This window comes from Vidua chalybeata, chromosome 5 (assembly GCF_026979565.1).
Source record: "Vidua chalybeata isolate OUT-0048 chromosome 5, bVidCha1 merged haplotype, whole genome shotgun sequence".
Taxonomy (NCBI): Eukaryota; Metazoa; Chordata; class Aves; order Passeriformes; family Viduidae; genus Vidua; species Vidua chalybeata.
This window is the reverse complement of record NC_071534.1, coordinates 51,537,323-51,562,182: the sequence shown is the minus strand read 5'-3', so window position 1 is coordinate 51,562,182 and position 24,860 is coordinate 51,537,323. Positions and strand designations below refer to the sequence as shown.

General features: G+C 35.7%; 1 protein-coding gene across 4 annotated transcripts in view; it reads left to right on the top strand.

The window, feature by feature from the left end:
* The window catches only part of POT1 (protection of telomeres 1), a 60,226-nt gene extending 35,739 nt beyond the window's left edge, over positions 1 to 24,487 (top strand). Inside the window, exons 10-20 of one of the 4 annotated variants that reach the window (XM_053943708.1) lie at positions 1,215 to 1,370; positions 7,453 to 7,613; positions 9,914 to 9,996; positions 11,193 to 11,237; positions 11,683 to 11,839; positions 13,137 to 13,342; positions 14,603 to 14,738; positions 17,294 to 17,388; positions 18,946 to 19,037; positions 21,094 to 21,199; positions 24,257 to 24,487. In XM_053943708.1, coding sequence (XP_053799683.1) covers positions 1,215 to 1,370; positions 7,453 to 7,613; positions 9,914 to 9,996; positions 11,193 to 11,237; positions 11,683 to 11,839; positions 13,137 to 13,342; positions 14,603 to 14,738; positions 17,294 to 17,388; positions 18,946 to 19,037; positions 21,094 to 21,199; positions 24,257 to 24,402 — 1,383 coding nt within the window. In that variant the 3' untranslated portion in view covers positions 24,403 to 24,487. The other 3 variants (XM_053943709.1, XM_053943710.1, XM_053943711.1) reach the window with 3 other exon arrangements.
* Positions 24,488 to 24,860: the final 373 nt, after the last annotated feature.

The window sequence follows — 24,860 nt, the reverse complement described above, 5'->3', positions numbered from 1 at the left end:
TTTATCTCTTGGTTCTGGATGCATATTCCATGAGTTATTCCTAGTGCATTTATACATGGCTCTGCTGATTCTAAGATCTTTTCCTGTGGGTCTGTTGATCCAAAGCAGTTAAGCATAAGGGGTAGAAATCCTTTAAAATTAGACTTTGGTATCTTTTTTTCTTGCCCTCTGCAGTGCCTAACTCATAGGACAAAGCACCTTGGAATCACAAACTGTCTGAAAATTGGAAAATAGGTTCTTCTGTTGAACCTATATGTATGAAATCCTATGAAAAGCAGCACTTCAGAAGTCCAAACGCTTCTAGGTTTTTGTTTTACTATGCCAGCATATCAAACCATTATTTTTGAGTCCTTGAGAAGAGTATATCATCAGAAACTCAAGAAACCATAGTTTACAGAAAAATGTTTGGATTAAGAAGTAAGACTTTGGTTTCAAGTATTAAGTCAGTAAACTTATCTTTTCAGAACACTGAAAAATATAGCTGAAAAATAACTACTGATATTTCAGTACCTGGAGTGTATCAAGAATTTAGCTTTAGGCAAACAAGTTTTAAAATCCCTGTTAATAAATGTAGGTTAAGTACTGATGTTTTTCTAATATGTTCTGGGTAACTATCAGTGTATACTGCTTTAGGAGATCATCAGTATTTAAGTCAATATATGTGGTGCACTCAGTATTCACATGCTGTAGCTGGAGTGGTTAAAAAACCCTTATAGCAGGATTAAAATATTAAGTTCTGCATATGATGAATTCTGATAGTTGTAACAGCTGACCCTGAGATTGTCTCAGCTGGTCAGATTATGATGCTGAGTGCATCAAGGCTAAGGGTTCAATCCCCATGTGGACCATTCCCTTAAGAGTTAGACTTGATGATCTTTGTGGGTCCCTTCCAGTTCAAAATATTGTGTCATTCTGTGCTGGATAAGCAGCTGAGGTTTTGCTAGAGCTGTTCTTTTTCTGTCTAAATATTAACAAAGTCCAGATCTTAGGACTTGATTATGTTCTCTGTAGAGGTTGTTTTACACTCTGTAAGGAGTAATAAGTTAAAAAATCCTGTAAGGTCTAATTCAAGTATTTTAAGGACTTTTAGACTGATACTTCAACTAAGATCTCTTGTTGTTAATAATTTTTAATCAAACAAATAATTTAAAAGTTATTTAAAGTCTGAATCTAAAGTATTCTGAGCACATTGAAATAGTTCATTTGCACTGCAGGTTTGGGATGGCACTACATGTCCCTACCCCACATGGAAGGTGCCTGTGGAAGCAAAAGACCTGGAAGGAGAAAAAGTTCTTCTTCATCAGCTGAGAAATCTGGTGGTGGACATTCTGGTCTATGATAATCATGTACAACTGGCAGAATCACTTAAGGTAATGCACAGTTTGGTATTTCACTCTCTTTTTGTGGCCTGTTTTCTGCTTAGAAATCAGTTCAGAGAATGCATCAATTCAGTTCTGCTGTAATTATTTTAATGTGCCTCTTTATCTTTCACTGTATTTCCCATACCTTTTATTTGAATGTAAAACTTCTTCAACATGTGTTAAACAGGCTCATTACCCGAAAATTGCCATGAAAAAATTCTACAAATTAAGCACTTTCCAGACACTGCAATATAATAGATAATACAACGAAAATAATGCACTCAGAAAATGCTTTAGAATTATTTTTAAATTATACAATGCAGTGTTAAACCTATACTCCTGTTAAAGACCTTTAATTCTTAAGTCAATAGAAGATTTTCTGTTTTATAAGCTTCTGCAGTTTGCAGTGCAGTCTTCATTTAGTAGGTCAGTAATGTTGTTCTGCTTAGATAGAGAAAACAACAACATAATTAAACATCACATCTTAGCAATACTGCCATCTTGCTTCTGAATACAGGAACTTGGCGAAGTTTCATGCCTTGCCCTCTGTACTCAAGATAATTTTTAAGAAAACATTTTACCAGAAAATAAAGATAAGTGATCTTGCCATCCTTTTTTATGCTGGGTCTATCAGGAGACATGAAATAATTTTGATAAATTAACACCTATTCATAAGTAAATTACAGATAGCAAAATAAGTGTAAGAATTTGTGTAAGAATTCATAACAAAACTGACAGAAGTATTTCATTACTTTCAAGTTCTCTTCAAGAATTTTTCTCTTACTAACTGGTGTAAAAAAACCAATGTTCTAGTGAAATGGTATGTTTTGAGTATGAAGGAAAAAAGTATTTTAATATTAATAAAACATATTTTCTTGATTAGCTGATAATACTCCCTTTTTATTCTTCTCCATTTATATTCAGGAATTGAATCACAATATATATTGAGTATGTGATACATGGGATGTCTTCATATTCGCTCTCAGTTTTTTACTTCCTATCCACTTGCTCTTTCGTATTTCTGAAGTATTTTTATCTTTGCTGGATACTGCAGTGTGTAGTAGAAGCTTTAATAATTTCAAAGGAAGTTGTTAAGAAACCCCCTCACCTTGACCTCTTGTAGGTGTTTCTGTCCTTCTGGCTATGTCCAAAGTTGCAGTAGTTTCAGTCTACATGCAAGCTGTAGAAGTTTCAAATTAGATAATTTTTGTACTTTCTAGTTGCTTGTCTTAGTGAAGTTATCAAAGAAAAAGGATTGATATGCTGACAACTAAATTTCAGAAATATTTACTAATTTCATATTGCAACATGTAGGATTAATTGTATTTCACAGAATAATTTTTATCTCTATTATATATTATAAAATTTGTCAGGAACTCTCCCTAAAATAGAAGAGTTTTTTTAAAGGCTTTAAATACTAGTGGAAATCATGTCATATCATAAAAAAGTATAATCCAAATATGTATGATATTTTAATTGAGTTCAGGATCTTGTTATGCAAAGTTTGTTTTTTTTTTTTTTAATTCATTTTTGTAGCAGTATAGAGCTGGCAAGTGTTTAGTGCATCCACATACACCTTCCCAAGTGTGATTAGATATTTTGCCAGTTTGTGGCTTCAGAAACAATAAAAAGTGCACTATTTTTCAATCTTCTTTTCTATACTTAGCACTAGCTTACAGTGGCCTTTTCTAATGTAAATTGTCACAGAATTGTTAGGTTACACTCTCGCCTGTTGTTGTGTACCATTTGCAATGATAGTTGCAGCTTGGAAGTGATGTTTTATGTAGGAGCAATCTGTTTTACACAACCTTGTTAACAAGAAGGGCAGATTTAGAAAAACCTTGAAATACATGTTCTTATTTTAAAATTGTATCTGTAGGCACATGTTCAGCCAAGGAAGCCCTGAGTAAGTACTACATGCCAGAGAAAGTGGGTAATATATTGCAGGGAATTTTTGGCAAATCCTGGAGCATGGTGTCAGGGATATTGCTGCAAGAGTTTGTTAAAAACTTCAGATCATCTATCCAGAGAACACTGAAGATATGAGCACTTTATCTTATTTTCTAAGACAAATAATATTTTAAATGTTCAATGCAGAGAACTTTAGTTAAAGGTATGGTGAAAGTATGTTGCAGCTGAATTCTGTAAGTAGACTTTTTCCCTCTATATTTATTGGCCTCCCTTTCCTGCTGGGCAAGACTGTGTCTTTTCAGCAACAAAAAGAATTTTCAGAAATCTCATCTCTGAAGCAGATTATTTATTACCTGGGGCATAAGGACATGGCAATACCTATTGTTAAGCAAAGAAAATCGTGTTCACTGTTTTTGCTTGAATTTCCCTCTTCCTCTGGCAATGCACCTGGAGTAGATGAGGCTTTCTCATTACTGTAGGAGCCCCAGCCTACAACTGTCTGGAATACAGTTGCTCCAGATTCTTTAGCCTTATGCCAGTTTTCCAGAACTTCTCAGGGTTCACTGACTTTGCCATGCAGTTTGGGAGTAGGTCTGTGACATGACTTTCTCCATCTGGGGCATTTTTCTTAGGTGGTAAGCATCAAGGTGTGTGAGTGTCAGTGGTCAGCAGTGGTCCAGCTGCCCACAGTTGGTCAGAGATTTCCTTATTTCTGTCTTTCAATGTGATCAGTGCATTCCTCTTCTGGCTTGATGCCATCAATTCTGTATTGCCATCCATTTTATGGATAGTGCAACTAAAACAATTAACCTTGAGCATACATACGAGTCCTAGTCCATAGTTTCACAGTATTTACTCTGTGTTACGTATCTTCAGATGTAGAATTTGTATATTTTCAGCTGTTTCTCCCACAATATCTTGCCATGTCTTTCATGAGAGTACTTTGGACTAAGAAGTTTACTTTCATAGTGCCAGTCACATTTTCAACATACAATTCAAATGAGTTACTACATGACTGCAATATCTAGTTTCATATTTTTCAGAGCTAGGTAACATTCCTTTGACATGTGAGTTGTATTCTCCCCACTTCTGTCTTTTTAGTCATCGAAAAGGGAAAAACCCAAGACCCACTCTTCAATCCTTCAAACTCTTAAATGGATTTAAGTTGGTATGTCTTACTGCCCAAGATGGTGCCCAAATGCCATGTATATTCTTTGTCTTATTTGCAGAAAGTTGTGTGCTATTTACTCAGTAAAATTAGACTGTTGATTCAGTAAAAAGGATGAGAAAGAAATACCACTGAATATAATCAACCATAAATATAGGCAAAAAAAAAAAAAAAAAAAACAGGTGAATTTGTTAGATGATTCCTGTAGCTAAAGATAGCTTCTTGTGTGCCTTTTTGGACAAACGTGAATATTTACCTGCAATGCCACATGCTGATGTGAATTCAATGAATTCCAGAGTGATTGTGAACACACTATACGATTTGTAATAATCATGAGAATTTCCTGTGCTAAAAAGTTGTTCTAGTTAACTAGCTACAGGGAGCTACATATATGACTTCTGCATTTCAATTCTCTCTAGCCTTAATATGTATTCTTTAAATAGTCATATTTGAATTAGACTGAAAATAGGCTATTAGTATATTTTATATTACTACAAGAAATGTTTTTATTCACTTTAATTTCACTTTTAAATGAACTTCCTCTAGACGAGGTAGGTCATAAACAGAACTGCTGTAAAGTCAAGTAAGGAGCTGGATTTGTAGATTTTAGTGATGGCTCTGGTGTTTGCTTTAATGTAGATTACAATTTCTTCTGAATCAGAATGCAAAGAGCTGTATATGTATATAAAGAGCTCGATCTGCATGCATTCTGTAAACAACAGAAATACAGTAACATTTTTATCCATAGCATTAACGTTTGCTCTACGCTGTTAACAGAAAGCAAGGCTGCCTCCCAAAGGAATCCATGGAAACAGCATGCTGTCCACCCAGGCATCTCTGGGCTGACATTCAGAAACTTACAGACCTTTTCAGTATTTGGCAATGCTGATTATTATGCATCATCTCTTTGTTGTAGTTCAAAGTGATATTAAAATATATAAAAGTTAACATGTTATATAAAATATAAGATTTTCAGAAAAGGATCCAATAAATGTTTAGAAGATTGTTTTTTAGTGATGATAAGTCTTGCAAAGTGAATGTTGCGCTAAAACTTGTAGTTCAGTTGACTTTTGTGTGAATTTCAGCACACATGTTTAGAAGGCAGACACAGCATTTTATATTCTTGGCTTCTGAGCTCTCCTCTCCAACATTTGTTTGTGTTTATACATAGAGCAAATACTAATTTTTTATACACTATTAAAAAAAAAGAAATTTATCAATTAAAATAAACTTTTCCCTGTTTATATGCAAATTACTCTTGGCAGTAGGGCAGTAGTTTGACACTGTTTTATTTGCATAAGGGTATTCCATAAGCAGAACGTAGGTAAGAACTTTTTAAAAAACTTTCTCCAAAAGCATTTGTCATTGTCATTAGATTAGTCTTATAATGTGAGTGTCCTCTGCTTTTTTGAATATTGATAATTAGGTGAAATCAGCATCTGGAAAGGAAAAAAAAAAGTTGTCTTTGGATAAGCCTCTTAACTGCCATCTAAATGCACAAACTGTCCTGGTGGTGCTTTGAATGAACAAAATGAGCAGCCTACTAACAGAGCAGATCAGTTAAAAGTCTGGTAAGAGCTCCATGCCAGAAGCAAAATAGGTGCCGGCTGAAGTGCACTTCTTATGTCCCTGCTGCCTGAATTGGAAAATATGCTGCCTTTTTCATGTGTGATTATTGTTTAAAAGAGCAGTTTGATACCAGCATTATGTAGTCGTAGTTTGTTCCTTGATACAGAGGAGGATTCTAGACACAGGTTGCTGCTCCATCTGCTTTTATGCATATATACATGTGTTTAAAAGTGTTGTAGTATGACATGACCAATCCAATCAAATAGGAATACTTTTTCAGTTTCCACTGGTTAAAGTTGGATCTCAAGCTGAAATATGACTTAATAAATTGACTACTGTAATATTAATTTTAATTGAAGTAAATTTAAAATAATTTGTCATTTCTATCAGGTTATTTAAAAGATGTTTAGAATTAATATAAAACCAGGTCATTGAGCATGTGTAGCTTCCCAGCTATTATCTGGATCTCAGATTATATTAAAATATATTTGGTATATTTGGTAGCTGTGTAATTGAGTCTCCATTTTATCTGCCTTTAGAACATTGGGCTAGGTTTTGGTTGTTTGGTTGGGTGTGTGGATTTTCTTTGGGGGATAATGGGAGTGGTATTTTGAAATAAAACCAAATTTATAACGATGTGTTCAGTGTTCACCACTCCATAACTTTCTTTTTAATAGATGCTTGTATAAGTTAGCTTAAATCCATTTGTGTAACTTGACAAAACTCTTTCAGAAAGCACAAAACCATTCTAAGCAAAAAAAGAAACATATTCTTCATGTACCTAAGGAGATCTAACTGAGATAGGAAAAATGCCAAGATCTTTCAGTTTCTAACAGCTATTGTCTTTTTTCCTGGTGCTATGTTACCTCTAATGTAAGATATGGTGGAGAAATCTGAGTAAGCAGATATGTTTGTATGTACATGTAAACATAGTAAGACATGTACAATGATTAACAGGAGGTCAAGTTGCTAAATGTGATCATTCCCAGGACAAATCACAGAATGTCAGTCTCTGTCAGGCTATGTTGGGAATATAGAAGGCAAGTTGTGCCCTTGGGAAAGGAATGTATTGACTTGTTTGGTGTGTCTTCTGAAGTGTGTTTGAGAATTAGATTTACTAAGAAGGCTTATTCTGGTTCTGAATGACCCTTTGCTGCCAGTAATGTTTCCTGATAAAGCAAAACAAACAGATCACACAGAGAGGTTTTGCAGTTTCCATACCTGAACATACTTAAAACCCAGCTGGAAACAGCCCTGAGAAGTCTGCTCTAGTTGATTCTGCTTTGGGCACAAGAGTTGAACGAGGTAATCACCAGAGGTCCCTGCCAGCTTCAGCTCTTCTGTGATTCAGTTAAAACAGGGAAGAAGCTTCATGAGCACTAGAATTTTCCATGTAAATAACTAACTTTGTGTTATCAAAGTGGGTTTTTCTTTTCCTTTCAGATTGGAAGTTTTCTGAGAATTTACAGTATTCATGCGAAACAAGCAAGCGCTGACAATGAAGATGTCTCACACATGGAATTTCATCTTCATGGTGGCACCTGTTATGGTCGAGGAATAGGACTCTTGCCAGAAAGTAACCCAGATGTTAAGGAACTAAAAGAGTAAGTAGTATGTGTAGATGTTTGGTTTTCTCTAGATCATTCTTGAAAACTCTAGGCTAATGTAACAGCTGTACAGTTTAGAATTGTAAATGTTTCTAAGAATCAGAAACTGGAAAACAGAATATGTCTTTAGCAAGATGAGAAGTATTTGGAGGGATACGTAAATAAAGGCAATTTTTTTCAAATTTAAAATACAATAGGGATCAAGATTTCAATATTAATTAGTTTAATTCTAATTATGCACATTTTAAACCTGTGTGTATGTGCTACTTGAAAGTGGTGAGATTTAAAGATGTTCACAATGAAGGACATAATTTACATTCTTTACTAAACTGTCTTACAAGGAATCAGAATCATTTAGGTTGAAAAAGACCTTTAAGATCATCAAGTCCAAGTGCCCCACTAAACCATGTTTCTAAATGCCACATCTGCATGACTTTAAAACACCTCCAGAGATGATGACTCTTGCCTGAGCTGCTTTTTCCAATGCTTGACAACCCTTTCTGTGAAAAAATTTTTCTTGATATCTAATGTAAGCTTCCCCAGGCACAACTTGAAGCCATTTTCTCTCCTTCTGTAACTTGTTACCTGGGAGAAGAGGCTGACCCCACCTCAATACAACTTCCTGTCCCCTTGTTGTAGAGATAAGTGTTAAGGTCCCCCCTGAGCTCCCTCTCCTCCAAGTTAAACCATGCCAGCTCCTCACAGGACTTGTGCTCCAGCCCCTTCACCAGGTCCTTTTTGGCTGAGCCTCTTTACAGCCTCTCTGCCTCAACCTGTTGCGCTGAATGGGGTTGTTGTGACCCAAGTGCATTTCACTTTGTTGAACCTCATACACTTGGCCTTGGCCATCAGTCCAGCCTGTCCAGAGTGCTCTGCAGAGCCTACCTACACTCCAACAGATCAACACTCCTGCTCAACTTGGGGTCATCTGCAAACTTACTGAGGGTGCCATGCCCTCAGTCGCCTTGTCCTCATCATTAGTATAGATACTAAACAGAACTGGCCCCAGTACTGAGCCCTGGGGAACACCATTTATGAGTTGCCACCAGCTAGAGGTAACTCCATTCTCCACCACTCTCTGGATGGTCTAGCCATCCAGCTAGTGTTTTACCCAGTAAATATGCTCCTGTCCCAGCCATGACACTCAGTTTCTGTGGGAGAAGGCTGTGGGAAACAGTGTCAAAGGCTTTACTAAGGTCCAGGAAACATCCACAGCTGTTTCCTCATCCATTAAGCAGGTCAGTTTGTCATAAAAGAAGATTAAGTCAGTCAAGCATGAAGTCGGTCAAGCCATGTCTCATAAACCCTTGCAGGCTGTGTCTGATCCCCTGGGTATCCTTCATGTGCTACATGATGGCACACAGGGTGATCTGCTCCATGACCCCCACCACTGAGCTCAGGATGACAGGCCTGTAGTTCCCTGGATTGCCCCTCTGACCTTTCTTGTAGATAACCATCGGCATTCAACTGGGACCTCCTCACTTACCCAGGACTGCTGATAAATAATAGAAAGTGGCTTTTTGAGCACTTCTGCCAGCTCCCTCTGTATCCATGGACAGTTCCCAGCCAACCTCTTAAATCTGTGTAAGTGGTGTAGTGTGTCAATGACCATTTCCTCTTAGATTAGGAGACTTCATTCTGCTCCCCATCCCTGTCTCCCAGCTCAGGAGTCTGGATGCTTAGAGAATAACTGGTCTTATTATTAATACGGAGGTAAGGAAGGTGTGAAGTACACTGGCCTTTTGTTACTGTTTCCTCCCACATCCAATAAAGGATGGAGATTCTCCTTAGCCCTCCTTTTGTTGAAGATATATTTAGAGAAGCTATTTTTGTTGTCTCTTACAGCAGTAGCCATATTAAGTTCTACTCAGATTTTGGCACTTCTAATTTTCTGCCTGCATAAAATCCTTGTAGTCCTGCTGAGTGATCTGCCCCTTCTTCCAAATGTTGTAAACTTTTTTTCTTCCTTAGGAAAGGCTAAGTAACCAAAGTCCATATTCCATTATCAGGAATTCTGTTTCTGGTAGTACATATTTCTTTTGGCACTATTTTGTGTTTAATGTTCCAGAAGTGATTTGGAAAGTGTCTCATCTGCATCATTAATATAATCTTCTGAAAATCATGGTTCATTTGAGTTTTATGTCCCCGCTGGAACATCTGTGTCTGAACATTATACCTGTGTATTGATAATAAATAGGTTTCATGTAAGTGTCTATATAATCCCGTATATATATATTTGTATGATGATATATAAAAGATTTCTCTAGATTATAAAATATTTTGTCATTTATCTTTAGATTTTTAGAATCTGTGAATCTGACAGACAGTCAGAATATGGAAAGCATGTGTTCAATGGACAGCACTTTTGGCAATGTTACAGGTAAGAGCAACTGAAAGCTGATTTGCTCTTTCTTCTAATATCTATATATATGGTCAAGATAAGGTCACAGTTACTGCTTCTCTATGTGTGTAATGCTACTTTCACATTCAAAGCCCTAAAGAATTCTTTCAGTTTATTAGACTGGAAATTTACATTACTCTTTCTTGTTTTCCAGCACAAGCATTTCATATTACATGGAAAGATACTTCTGTAGGAGTTAGTGAATAAATTCTTAAACATAGATGGTGTTTTTAATCATACTATATTAGATCACAAAGCAGAGTTTTGTAAGTGCCTCCCTCTAAAGGGCAATTCTGCAGGGACAGGTAATGAAAATACTACTAAACAGCTGCATGTTGAGGAGCCCTTCTTAAGCTGTTGGATGGAAAGTTGTGTCAGTGGCAGAGGTGTAAGGTGCACTTCCATGGAATAGTGATACCTTATAGACAGTTCTACAGACCCCATATTATTTTCTGAATGGTATTTTTAGCCCAGGATAAGAATAACTAAAAGGGAATTAAACTCTAAAGCTGGTTGGACGTTGTTTGTATCTTTGCTTCTAGGTTTTAAAAATCTGTGTTACTCAGCCATTATTAACATAAAAACATAGGACATCTCTAAAAAGATGCAAAAGTCAAGAATAAATAAATGCTTCATGTCCAGTCCATAAATGAAAATTTAGAAAAAAATTTGTGCCTATTTACTGCACTATCTGTGTGTAGTAGAGGTTGTTCAGAGGGAGGACCAGTCTGTATTGGTCTTAGAATAATGTATTTATGCTCTTGTCCAGAAGGACTACAAGGGATGAATACAATTTATGTCAGCACATCATTCAGAGTATACTTCTGAAAAGTGTTCACTTTGATAAGAATTCCTATTTAATATATATGCTAACTTTCCCTCTAATATATTAACTCTTGATATGCAATGTATGTCTCCTGCTTACTTTTGTTGCTTTTTTTTTGGTTTTTTTTTGGTTTTTGTTTTGTATTGCTTTTTTTTTTGTTGTTGTTCTATTGTTTTCATACATTATTGGGATTTTCATTTTCATTTGTTCAGCTTTTGGTTTTGTGTGTCTAACTGTCTATCTACATACCTGTTTGTATGTTTCCATATGGATGTCCATATGTCCATTTTTGTATGATAAAAAAGAAAAGAAGGAAGGAAAATAATTAGGAAATTCTTCTTTATTTTAGATCTTGAATTGCACTTACAGAGATGTCAGCAGTTATCTGTTACAGGTAGGTAACATTTTTGACCTTAAGGTGAATTTTAATTTTGCTGAAGAACAAAAGTAGTTTTGAAACATTATCTTAAAGGTTATTATAGGAAGAGCTATTCTAAGAGTATAAATTGCAAGAGTATAAATGCATGTATGTTGTACTAGGTTTATTTGTTGTTAAACGGAATAGAGCATATTTGTATATTCTACTTTCATTTAGGTTTTGTACATGTTGTGTTTGTGTGCCCTGAAGTACACCATGCTCCCGCAGCCTGATGTGATTTATCTTACTGACTGTAATAACAAGTCCTATTGATAAAACTAAACCTGCAGCTGGGAAGGAAAGAAAAGTTGGAAATCAGGAGAAATGCATACCTGCGATTGCCATTTCCAGTATTACAAATATGATGGTGATGAATAGTATGCCATGGTGCTTTTTCATCTCTCCGTGTATTGTTTTGCAGTATTAACAGATCATCAGGATTTGAGTACTACAGAACTGAAAACCATAACAAACAGCACAGCTCCTCAACAGTATCGCATTAGAGCAAAGCTGAGAACTTACAAACCCCAAAAGCTCCATCAGTCTGTTAAACTTCATTGTTCCAAATGCAACTCTTTGTAAGTGTTTTGCACAGTATGAATAACTAGGAATTGCTCTGTATGTTTTGGGATGCCTAGATTTTCAGTGTGTTTTCAACGGGGTTTTTTTTGTGTAAGATAAGCTGAATGTAAATGTGTATCATTATCTGCAAAGATTTGAAACTCACTTGTAATAAGTAGGAGATTTTTTTAAACATCAGATGAGTTCCATTTACAGAACCCTTTGAGTGCTTTCAAAACAATATTTTTTTCTTTATTTGCAAATGCAGCAGTACAGTTTTTTCCATACCGTAGTTGTATAGAAGTATCTTAAATGTCTCTTTATTACAGTTTTAAAATAGTAAATGCAAAGAGGTATAATAGTCTCCAAATGAATTAATAAAATATCTTTGATGAAAGTGCATCTTCCAGGCAAGGCATCTTTTCTAGATCCAAAAATATCAGGGAAATCACACAACTTCAGGCCATTCCCTTGGGTCCTGTCACTGGTCAACACAGAGAAGAGATCAGTGCCTGCCTCTCCTCTCCCCTCAGGAGGATGTTGTAACTGCAGTGAGGTCTCCCCCCAGTCTCCTCCAGGCTGAAGAGACCAAGTGACCTCAGCTGCTCCTTATACAGCTTCCCCTCAAGGGCCTTCAGTGCCTTTGTTGCCCTGGTTTGGACACTCTCAGAGACCTTTTACAACCTAATTGATTCTATAATATTTGTGTGATTTGAATGGCCTGCATTATTGCTTCTCTGTGTATGACAAGTGGAAATGTACGAATGGTGCACTCCAGCAGGACAGCACAGAAACTGTGTGGTGCAGAGTTGCAGATTTTCCCTTGACAGTACTTACGTGAAGCTATCCTGGTCCTGTCCTTTTTTTTCTTTTTTCTCGCTCAGTTTATGCTAAGTCAAACAGACTAAAACATAAAACTTGAAATTACATAAGTTTATATAGTCTTTTCACTCTAATGATGTGGTATGCAGTTTGTGGCCCTTCTAAGGCCCAACTGAAATCACATAAAGCTGATAGATTCGGTTTTCCATGGATTTTCATTTGTGTGGGATGTAGCCACTAGGCTGCCTCCGCTCCTAGATAAGTTAGCGTATTACTTAGCATATTTAGTAGCATGGAAGGTCATAATATACTATACAACTCTTAATGTTTAAACTGATAAAACAATGAGGATATTTTTCCTGTATGTCCTTTGACTCTCATGACTCTATCATAGTATTTATTTGGAGTATATATATACTGTCTTCCTTATTGGTAGATTGCCTAAGGAGAAGCTGTTAGAACATACTTAACTCAATTTGGAAATGGTTTTAGGCAAGAAGTTCCAGATAGAGATGACTTTGACTTCATTTTACATGGCTCTGCCAGTACTGCCCCAAACCCAGAACTACACAATACATCCTGGTATGAATCTGTAACATGGACTACACAAGAGCAGAAAGAGAGGGAAATAGCCATCCATTTTGTGAAGCATGATGAAATGCTTCAACATCCTGAAGACACCTTGATTATGATAGAAGGTAAGTTAAATTGCAAATATACCAATTTTTATAGCACTGTGTCCAATCTGTGTATGTACAAAGTAAAGATGTGTTGAACTTGTATTCAGTGTAAGTAGTGATGATCATAAAGATATCTGCAAAGAAAAGAAAAACTAAGCTGGAACTGTAAATTACTGTTGTGCGAAGAGGAGATTGTAGTCTGTAAAGGTCTTGTAAGCTGCTTCTGTCTATTTTAAAACTGTGCCAATATTGTTTATTGTTGGTTATGCTAAAATTAACATCTGAATATGGGGGTTTTATGCTATCTGTGCTTACTTGCTTTTCAGTTCTGATTTAAAAATTTGCCAAGTCTTCTAAACAAGCCTATTTTTAGTATTGATATAGAAAGTTTTGAAAGGCTTCTGGTAATACAAGCCTCGAATTAAATTCATCAGCCTCTGGATGTCACTGTTGTTTCAGATTAATAGAGCTTCTCTCAGTGGTTTTTCTTGGTTTGGTGTGGTCTTTATCAGATTTCCTCAGGAAAGAGAAATAGCCACTGACCTTTAAACAAAGCAATTTAGCAAGAATACCATTGAGGAATTTTTATATTATAAAAATAACAAATTGCATATAGCACCATTCAGAGTTCAAAACAAAGCTTTCAATTGTGCTCAAGTAGTGATGTGAATAAGCAACTGTAAGTCAGGTGGTCCTTTGTGTGAGGGTCAATGACAAAACACCTTCTGTTTTCTGCTTTCTTTTATACTAAATTAGTTCTGATAGCTGCTTTATTTCTGACGTGTTCCCAACTGACTTCAATCTGACCTTTTCTTTCTGGAAAAAAAAAAAAATCTATTTCTTCTCTATTTTCCTAGAACAGTGTGAGCAATACAACTCGGTAAATCTATTTTCAGATATTAAAGTTTCAGTAACTAAGTATGTCTGTGTGTGGATATGTGCATATAAAATGTCAGTTTGGTTGCTTTGATTTTTTTCTAAGAAAATGGCTAGTAAAATCATAGGAGTAATTATATGAAAGTGGTGTTAACTAAGTACAACCTCTTGGTTGCACTCTTAGCTATGAGGAAGATATTAAGGCATCTGCTTTGATAAATGTCTGTCTTTGTTTCTTAATTGAGTCTGTTGTTGAGTAAAAGTGAGAAGGTATTGGACTCTTTCTTGAGTTTTTGGTAGTGGATATCAATTATTATTGAAGGCCCTGAAATCAGCTGAGTAAGTTGTTCAATTTATTTCTGACTACTGTTTAAGAAACTATGTTTTTTTGGTTTTTAATAGGTGGAACACTAAAAGAAATCGGGAAGCTTACAAAAAGATTCAAGTGTGTTATTCCTGTGAGATCCACAGAAGATGATCTTGAATTACTAGATCTTTCTGCTCCTTTTCTTCTAAAAGGGAATGTAAAATATTATGGGTAGGTTAAAAGTATTTGTTGATGTTTCACTAATTGCACTAATAGCTAGCATTTTCTTCAGTAATTCAGACTGCAGTGCTTGAAGGGATAACTTACCCAAAGATTCTCTGTAAAATACATAGCATGATCCACAGTACTGACATCAGGGATGAAATGCCATATCATCTGATACCTGGTATCAAATGGCTGACTGCAGTTTGGCTCTTGATCTGTAAATCTTACACAGCATTCCAGTTTCAGTCTTGTCTGTGGTGCGTGGGCCAGGCAGTGTGCTGTAGAAATGGAAACACACGTGGAGTGCAAAGTACCTAAATACCTCTTCTTGTCCAGATCTTCCATCTTCTGGTCTCACTTAGACTAAAGTCAAAACATATGTTGTTTTTAAAACTGTATGCTGACGGGGTTTAGATATATATATATATATATATATATACAGCATAACAGATAATATCTAAATAGCCTGTCAATCTACAACTGATTCTCTCTCTTAGTGTTGGGCAAGCTTGAGGTTTGGAAGCAGTGAGGGATTTTGGACAGCCTTTCCTTACCATTTGTAACTTACTGTGATCCACAGCACTGCAAAGTGCCTTACCTGTTCGTGGATGTCATTCACGGTAGAGATGACTTCAACAGGTTTCTGAATTCCACAGTTCCAAAGCTGTGGAATACAGTACCCACACCTAGGTCTGGTATGTGTGATCTGCCATGTAATGCCATGTTCCTGCTCAGTAAGAGCTGTCAGCAGTGTGTTCGCCCAGTGCCCAGCAGCATGCAGCTGCTGAGCTCAGAAATACCAGTATCCTCCATGCAAGCTACTGAGTCTTCTCTCTCTGCTGTTCAGGCAGAACATAGTGCAAAAGGGGTGCTATGCTAGGTCTGCAGGCAGTAAAAAAATTCCTATGCAGAAATATTCCGTGTTTCCTGCGAACCCTAAGGTTTCCCATGAGGGGCCATCCATAAAATGAATACAGATAATTGTTTCTCTCTGTCATATATAGTTTTGACCTTTACAGATATTGTTGCCTGCAGTTTTTAAATAAAGGCAGTATATGGGAACTCCTAGTGGGACAGGATCTTCACCAATACAAAGTATTTCTGCTTGTACTTTCATAATCCATATTCATATATTTCCCCAGCTATACACAAGTCACCTTCAGATGTTGTTCTCTTTGCAAATGGTTGGACGATAAAAGTAAATGGTTTATCAGATATTTAGGAGGGAACCTCACAAATATGAGCTACAGCTCACTAAATTTCAGTGCTATGTTTCATGCATGTTTTTGTCAGTGGCGTATACTTAGCAAAGTCTAGAAGATTTTGTGTGGTAGAATGAATTCTGTGTGCGTGTATTTGCATGTATATTCATTTATATATAAAAATAAACATAGACACACTGAATATAAAAAGCAAAAATCACAGTTAAGTTTGTTTATTGGAGTTTGAGTAGGTTTTTTAAAGGAAAAAAGTGACTTGAGCTTAAGTCACTTAAGCACTTAAGCAGAAGCAGTTTTATGGATTTTTTATGACATTCTAAAAGACAATAAATGTTTATTTTAAGTTCTAACTATAATATACTAATACAGAAGCTTAATTTGGAACAAATAGTTTTGTTCTGTAATTTCATTCCATGACGTAAATGGAAGCAACTTTGAAAACAGTTCTTCAATATCCACTTGCAACATTAGCTTACTATGTCACGTGTAAAATTTATAATAATTGATGTAAATACACCAGGAATAAAATAGATTGTTTTAACAACTCTTAGTTAATATCCTTAACATAGGCAAAGCCAAATTTCTCCTGTAACTCTGTAATGGGTTTAGAGTGTGCTACAAATTCAGATTCATTACTACTTTTACAAAGTGAGAAGTAGTGGCATATGACCATATGTTTAGCAATGTAGTGATCTTAGAATCATAGAATGGTTTGGGTTGAAAGACCCTCTCATGATCATCTAATCCAACCCCCTGCCTTGGGCACAGACACCTTGCACTACACCACATTGCTCAGCTCCATCCAGTCTCATCTTGGACACTTCCAGGTATAAGGAATCCACAGTTCCTGTTCCAGTGCCTCAGGTCCTTCTTTGTGGAGTGTTTCTTCTTTCTGCACAATCTACATCTACCCTCTTTCAGTTTAAAAATGTTGTTCCTTGTTCTTCACTACAGGCCCTGGTTAAAAGTCTCTCTCTGTCTATCTTTCTTATAAGCTCCTTTTATCTGTGGAGAGGCCCAGTAGGGTCTGCCTGGAGCCCTCTGTTTTCCAGGCTGAACAACCCCAGCTCTCTCAGCCTTGATGTACAGTTTTATTCCTGTCTAATCACTGAAGTAGTCTTCCAGATTTATTTCTCCTCATGGATAGTTAAAAAACAGCTGTAAGGGTTTGTGCTCTAAAGCTGGTGTGTCTGGTAAAATAGTTACTTCAAGCAGCAATAGAAATACTTCTGCATTTCCACTGTGTAAGAAAATCAGAGTTTTGTTTTTTTCTGTGCAGAACTCTTCTAGGACAAATACATCAATGTTTGGTTGGTCTCAATATCTTGTTTTAAATGCTAGGTGCAAGCAGTGTTCAACTCCAAAGCCTATGAAGAATTTAAGTTCCATTGCAGCAGAACAGCAGCCATCGTGGGAGCCAACTGAAATAGCACAAGGTTAGCTGACGCGATACTGTCCTGAAATACTTTGTCCTTTGATTCTGAAGTGTTGATGTGAAATTGTTTGATTTGCAGTTCTGGGTTGCAGTTTTGTGCAGAAAGCATGTAATTATGGTCATGTTGAATATGGTGCTGTAACATTTTTTCACCTTTTACCAGTTTAAGTAACATAGTTACTTTTGGAACAATTGTGTATATGGTGCTGTAACATTTGTTTGCCTTTTACCAGTTGAAATAACATAGTTGCTTTTGGAGCAATTGTAGTATGAATTAAAAAATTTTATATGTTGACTAGTTTTTTCTACCATTGGTATCAATAGTAACACAATAGTGCAGGTGTCAGTAATTTTAGATTGTAGATGTTACCTTTAAACTGCACATACTTGCAGTCCTTGAACTTAATCTTGCTTTTCCTTTTGTAGATACTGTTTTTCTGACCTGAACTAAAGACAGGCTTACTTAATGACTCATGCAAGTTAGACTTCTATCTTCTGTAAACTTCATGTTCCAGAGAGTCTGCAAGAAATAATACTCAAATGAAAGGAATTATTCCACAAAAATTATGTGTATTCTTGTGCTTGAACACATGTGCTTCATGTGTTCCTTGTGTTACTATATGCAGTCAATATGTTAAAATGATGGAAATGGAGTTTAAAACTTTACAAGGCATTAAGGAAAAAGAATATTTGCATGTGTTATCAATTCATTTTCTAACGTATTAAGTTGGAATATCTAGCAGTATATAAGTTTCATAAACACTTTCTAAAAGAGGAAAACTTTGAGCAATACAGTGATTTTCTTAAATAAACTTTCATAATTGTATCCTGTTAAATAATTGTAAAGTAATATTTAACTGGAAATGATTGAGATTTAATTCTCAAAATGAAAACAATATTCATTAATGCTTCCTGACAGTTACACTATTTTATGTATATTTTTCTTCTATCAGCTGCATTTTGAGGCTAAATTATAAACCTGCAAGTCTATCAGATCAGTTGAACATAAAATGACTACCAGTTTAAGTAGGTGCACTCAGAAAAGAGTGATGCAGAGCAAAAATACTTTCAGAACTGCCAGCAAAGTTTTTTTTTTCTGAAAAAGCCTGGTAGATTTTTTTACATCATATCAAATAAACTGTTTTCCTCAGAAGATAGTTTTCAGGTGGAATTCTTATTACCACTGAATTAAGAGAACCTCACCTTTAATCTTCCTTGGAGAAAAGAACACAGGAATAGGAGGATCCTACTAAGGTCGGATCTAAGATCTAAGCAAATATTAGCTTTTTTGTTTTCTAGCATGGGAATAAGTACTTAAAAATCTTTGTGTTTTTATGGGCTCATCTATCAAAGTGTTTCTAGGAAAATCCTAGTGTTGTCTCAAGAGATAAATTACATTTTGCTGTCATACAGCAGAGCCTCTGTTTTGGTCTGTTAATTTATACTAATGACAGTATTCAAAGTCAGCTACTATTACAAAAGGGATATTGTCAGGTCAAGTTGTTATAGTTTGCCTTGCATATTCTCTCAGAGAAATATCCATTTTTTTTTTCTTCAGTTTTAGGTATTGAACTGCTCCAGTATGTTTTTATTATGAAGTTTACACTGGTTGATGAAACAGCATCACTAAATGCATACCTTTTTGATTATGTAAGTAAATCTAGGTAAAGGTAGACTTCACAGATGATGAGAGTTTGGATTTTGTTTTTAAAATGGTAAATATATATGCACAAATACTCATTCTATGTTACCTGCAGTGTTTTGTGGGAATAATTACAATATTATAAGTTAATACTGTACAGAGTGTAGAATATTAAAACATAAAAACAAAAATGAAGCTTGAAGATAGATTATTTTATATTTCCATAAACTTTTATATATTCCTGTGGCTGAATTTCTTTTTTAGTGGCAATGTTAAATTATGCAGCCTGAATGCTGTATGAATGATAGGAATGTCTCAGGATTTATGCAGCTAACTTCTGCGTCAGTTCAAAATCTCATTACCTCTTTTTTTAACTCTCAATGGAATCTCTCCATTCAGTAATGATCATGAGATAAGGAGGCCCTCTTTCCCTAGGCAGCTATATCTGTACAGATATTTATCTTGGATTTCAGAAACAATTTATTCAACTACTTTACTAGCCTTAGAATTAACCTATCTTCAGTTTTCTCTGAAGCAACTTAAGACCATTGCTGCTGCCTGAGACACTGAAGACTGGATGGTTTCTCTGTCACAGCAATGTGGGTGTGACAAAATGGGAAGGAAAAAGAATTTAGTGGGACTTTTTTCTGCACAGTAGTGTTGTTTAATGTCTATATATTCGCACATTTTCCACCATTATATTAGATTACTTTGAATGGGACTTCAAAGAGAATACTCTTCCTTGTTTAATTTTAATACTGTAAGTAAAAATAGTATCAGGAAAAATGTGTTTTTTCTTAAAATACATGGTGTTTTAACAGCAAAGGAAATCAAAGACTACAATCCCCATTTCAGTCAGTCATCTTTTCCTTCTACTGTCATTTTTTGTTTTTATATCAAGAAAAATAAAACTGCAAAATGAAGTTGGGGGAAAAGATTTAAACCATCTCTTGATGCAGAATTCCAAAAATTTTTACTTCAGGGTGGCTCACTTTCTTAGCAGATACTGCTCAATACTACAGTTTAGCTGCAGGAAAATACCCACAGTTTCTTCTGAAGTGCCAGCTGCTCGCATTCCTGCTGCTGGTACTTCAAAGACAAGCCAAGAGTTTCCAAGCCTAAACTCCAGTCCTTCAGCACCACCTGAGAAGGAACTGGGCTGCTTTGAAGTGCAGCTTTACATTAGCTTCCAGTTGCACTTCTGTAAGAACACAGTGCTTTTCTTTCCTCCCCTCCTTACAGAAAAAGTCAGTGAAGGGAAAAAATGAAAAAGTTCTATAGTCAGAAGAAGACTGAAGAGAGAGAAGAGAAAGTTATCTCTGTAATTTTTGCTGCTGGATTATCCTCTATCTTCTGATCATTACCATTAAACATGTCATACAAAAATTATACAGAGGCAGATTATACTGTATTTGTATCTCTTAACAATAATGAGAACTTATTACCAAAAATCTTAGCTCACTATGACAAGTCATAAGATGACAAGCCTTTAGAGATCCAAAATTAGGCAACAAACTTGGAAAGAGTAAACTTGGAGTTTTTTCAGTCATGCTTAATGTATGTAGTTTAATAATACACAGAAAATGTTTATTTAACATTTTAATGTTCTGTTTGTTATTTTCTGTCTCCATTCACAAGTGTACTCCACAGTATAAGCCTTTTTTCCATAGTTTCTAAAACTGCTAGCAAATGAAACTCACACTAAAAGAATTCTACAAATATAAGGCCAGGTTGCAGTTCCCCTTGTTTTCAAGTGATTTTTTTTCCTTTCAAGATATGAGGGACTGTTGAGGTGGACTGCCCATCCTCTCTGGCCCGACATTGTCTGATGTTTTCTGGTTATGGAGGTTCATGAGGAATATCTGCCAGTTATGTGTGGAGACTGACATGTGTGCTTTCTGGGTGGCTGTAGTCCATAAATACTCAACAGACTAATACAAACAGACTAATTTTCTTCTGTTGTGTTACCTGATTTTTATTTCTTAAAAGAACGTGCAATCAAGGTTCTGACTAATGATTTCTTACACCTCTTTCAACACCTCATATTCTTCTGTTCTCTTTCAGGAGAAGTTTTTCCAAATTCCTGCCTCTGAAATCTTAACTAATAATTTTCTTCAGCAAAAGATGCAGATGACCATGAATACGCTCTGTCCTCCAGGAAGAAAATTAGGTCAGTTTGCTGATATTTTAAAAGGGGGGTGGGAAGGGATGCGGTCTTTCAGTCTGCTATTGCATATGAAAAGTCTTAGAATTCAACTTAGGCACAGGCAAAACTCAATACAGAAAAATGCTGGAGCTTGAAAGCAGGGTTCATGTTAATTTGTTCTGAAGCATGTCTTTCATAGTAATTCTACCTTTGAGAAAGACAATAAATGGTTCATTAAATTCTCACGTAGCATGCAGTGGTGTGTGAATACAGTCATGCCTGTGCAGCCACTAATATGCCATCTGTATTCATATGGATGTTAACCAGAACACCCTCATACTGAAATGTCACAGTACAGTAGGGAAAATGGAAAGCAAATTCCATTTCCCAAAGCACATGCTTTGGGTGATATCCTGCTTTTGATGCTGGCTTAGAGCATCCCTTGCAATAGGAAATATCCATGGAAATTGAGCAATGCTTAATCCAAATCCATTTACAGAGATGTTTGTGCAGTGTATGTGTTGTGGCAGAAAGTAGCTCTGCCTAAACTACACATGTCCAGGGTTGATGGATGTGTGATGCAGCTCCAACCTCCAGAGCATACTGTGAGTACATGGCTGTCAGTGACCCCTGCAATCACCCTGGAGTCTTTGCCATACTTAAAAAAAGTTGTCCTGTAATAAAGATTGTTAAGGATTTTCCCTTTGAGACCAGTGAAATTGTCTCATTGAGACACGTGGAGATGAAGTTTTATTATTGGAAAGTCTTTACGTATATGTATTTTTTTTCTGTGGCATGACTACTGGGTCCAAGTGTTTCGTGGAGTGCTGGTGCAGGGAGTACAAGTCTTGGAAGACTGTCACCGAACACCAATTCAGATCTTGTGGGAAACTTAAAAGATACCAATTGGAATTTCAAAGTTAACAATTTTTCTTTGTATTAACTATTGTATACATTTAGATATCATAGTTAAGATCTTGTTCAAGTTATACTTTCCTCCTATAAAAATTAGAATGAATATTGAACAGTAATTTGGATTTTGTTGGTAGGTGAATTGCCATGGCTGGAATGCTTCATCAAGTCCTATAATGTCAGAGACGCAATGAAAAATCAAGTTTATTACCAAATTTTTGACACCACAGTTGCTGAAGATGTTGTATAGTCATGTGTTGCTAATTGGAAGTAATCTAGTAAGAATTCAGTTTCTGTGGGGAGCTGGATCAGAGACTGGATTAGAAAAAAATTCTTTGTTCCGTTCTTAGGAATTCAACTTGTTTTTATTAATTTTTAGTTTATGTATGAATGGGAATGGGAATTATACTTTGATATGTTTGCTATTTTCCTGGCTCATGACTTTGTGATCTAAGGGCAAGTGGAGGGGCTAAGCTTTTCACTGGAAGCTGCTTGGCTGATGTTGATGGAAGCAATCTATTTTCCATCTGTCTTTCAAAAAGGCAGTGATGAGGTTACTCTAAATTTGTGAATTTTACTCAGAAAAATTAGTCAGGATGATGCTGTGCGTTCATTTTTGTATTAAATTACGTCAACAGAGGCAGAGATACAGAGCTCTTTAGTAAACCCAGACTACTTAGTGCAAGCCAGTATTACTGTTCTCAGTTTGACAGGGAGGCTGGTTTTTAGAGACTTCTTTGATTTTGTACTGATATGTACATTTAAACAAACTCCTCCTGTTACACTCAGGTAACTGCTACATGTACCAGTTACTGTAGATTCTGGTGGGGTTGTGAACATGACCTTGTAGTGATTATCACTAAAATTAAAGTCAATCATGAAAGTAACGTAAAATTGTAAAATGAATACTGATACTTGGTAGATGGCAATTATTCTGGGGTGGCCTTGTTAGATACCAAAGTTGTTAGCATGTTTGTTAGCTGGGTCTGTATTTTCAAAGGCTTGATCTGCCTTTTCCATCTTACATAATCAGATTGTGTGCCTAAATTTGGAGATACAGAATTGATCTAGTGCTATCATGAACTGAAAATTCTGCTATATTAGAAAACTATGTGGTGGTTTTACTTTGCATTCAAAAGTCTCTAGGACAAGTTCAGGACATGTTTCTTTAAGGATAATTAATGTAGAATTCCCTGTCAAATCAAATGTTTTCCATCAGAGCAAAATGACTTAGTATTTATAGCAGCTGTTTTTAAAGAATTTCAGAAGCAAGATGCAATATTTGTAAGTAGATTATTATTTTGATAGTAGATTACATTTTTTTTTTCATTTTTGAGGGCCATTTAATAGACAATGCAATTTGTCTTAAAATTTCATCAAATATCGTCTGGTAATTTTCTTGTATTGTAAAAATTACTCTGGGTTTATATGTCATAAGCCAGGATATTGTTCTTTATTGATCTGTGTATAGGGACAACCAATATTAAAAGTGGTTAGTGCATATTTCCTTTTAAAATTTCTAAAAAATAAACATTATTTGGAATTGAACCAGCAGTTTATCAGAGTCTACTGACTTAAGAATGTTTTCTTAAATTTTTGCATAAATGTATCAACAGAAAATAATTACAACAAATTAATATTATAAAACTTTAGACACTGGCCGTACCCAAATGTTTTCACAAGTCAGAAGTTAAATTGAAGGGAATCTTCTTTGCTTTTATTTTATATAGAGTGTGAAAACATGAATTTCTGTTTTTAGATTTTTGTTAACAACTGTGAAAGATATTGATATTGTATATTTTTTCTAAACATGTCTTCATAAAGTAATAATTAAAAAGATGTTTTGAACTTCAGTGTAAAATAAATCAATTTCACCACATGCCTTGTCTGAGATCCCTGCCTAAAACCTCTACATATGCATGACATTATTTTTTTACTATTGAATATTGTATTAAAATGTTTAATAAAGATTTCTCCAAATAATGAGGTTTTTCTTGTATTTGACTTTTATTTCAATTTCATAACTGTGAAAACTTTGTCATCAGTAGCCTTCACCCAGCATAATGCTCCAAATGAATGAATAGTTTGTTGGATTAAAATGTACATGTTTCTGTTTCTAAATATAATGCATAGAAATAAATTAATAACTATATAATTTTTCATACTAAGGATCACTGTGTAGAAAGGAATTGCTGGACAGACGTTTAAAAATGGCTCTCATTGGTAGCCTTTGTATGGAGCAGTGGAAGTCAATGAGGTGGGACTTGGACCTTAGTTACCTGTCCTGGTCAGTGCTGAGAGCTGTGAGTGTCTGACTGGTGGCTGAAATCCTGAGATTGCTGTGTCCTGAACATGCAGCACCTGCAGGCTCTGGCTTCTGAAAAATGAGCATCTTGGGCAGCAGTGACTTTTAGCCATTATTTACAACTTTCTTAATTACAAATAAAAGTCTTATTTCCTTTCATGAGTTTCTTGACCGGGTGTGTGATTTCAGTTTCTAAAACATGAATAAAAGTTCAAATGTCTACTCTAATAGTTTTTAAATTACTGAAATATGTATTTTAATACACTCAAAATCTGAACCAATAGGAGATCGGGTTAATACTGGTACACTAAGATCCAGTGAAAACTCCAGACATGTCTTGCTGGTTTCACGTCTTTCTTCCTCCCCAGCATATAGGAAAACTTAATCAAAAGATCACGTTCCTACTAGAAGGGGAAAATACGCATGGAATGTGAAGTACATCACACACAGCAACATCATCAAGGGGGA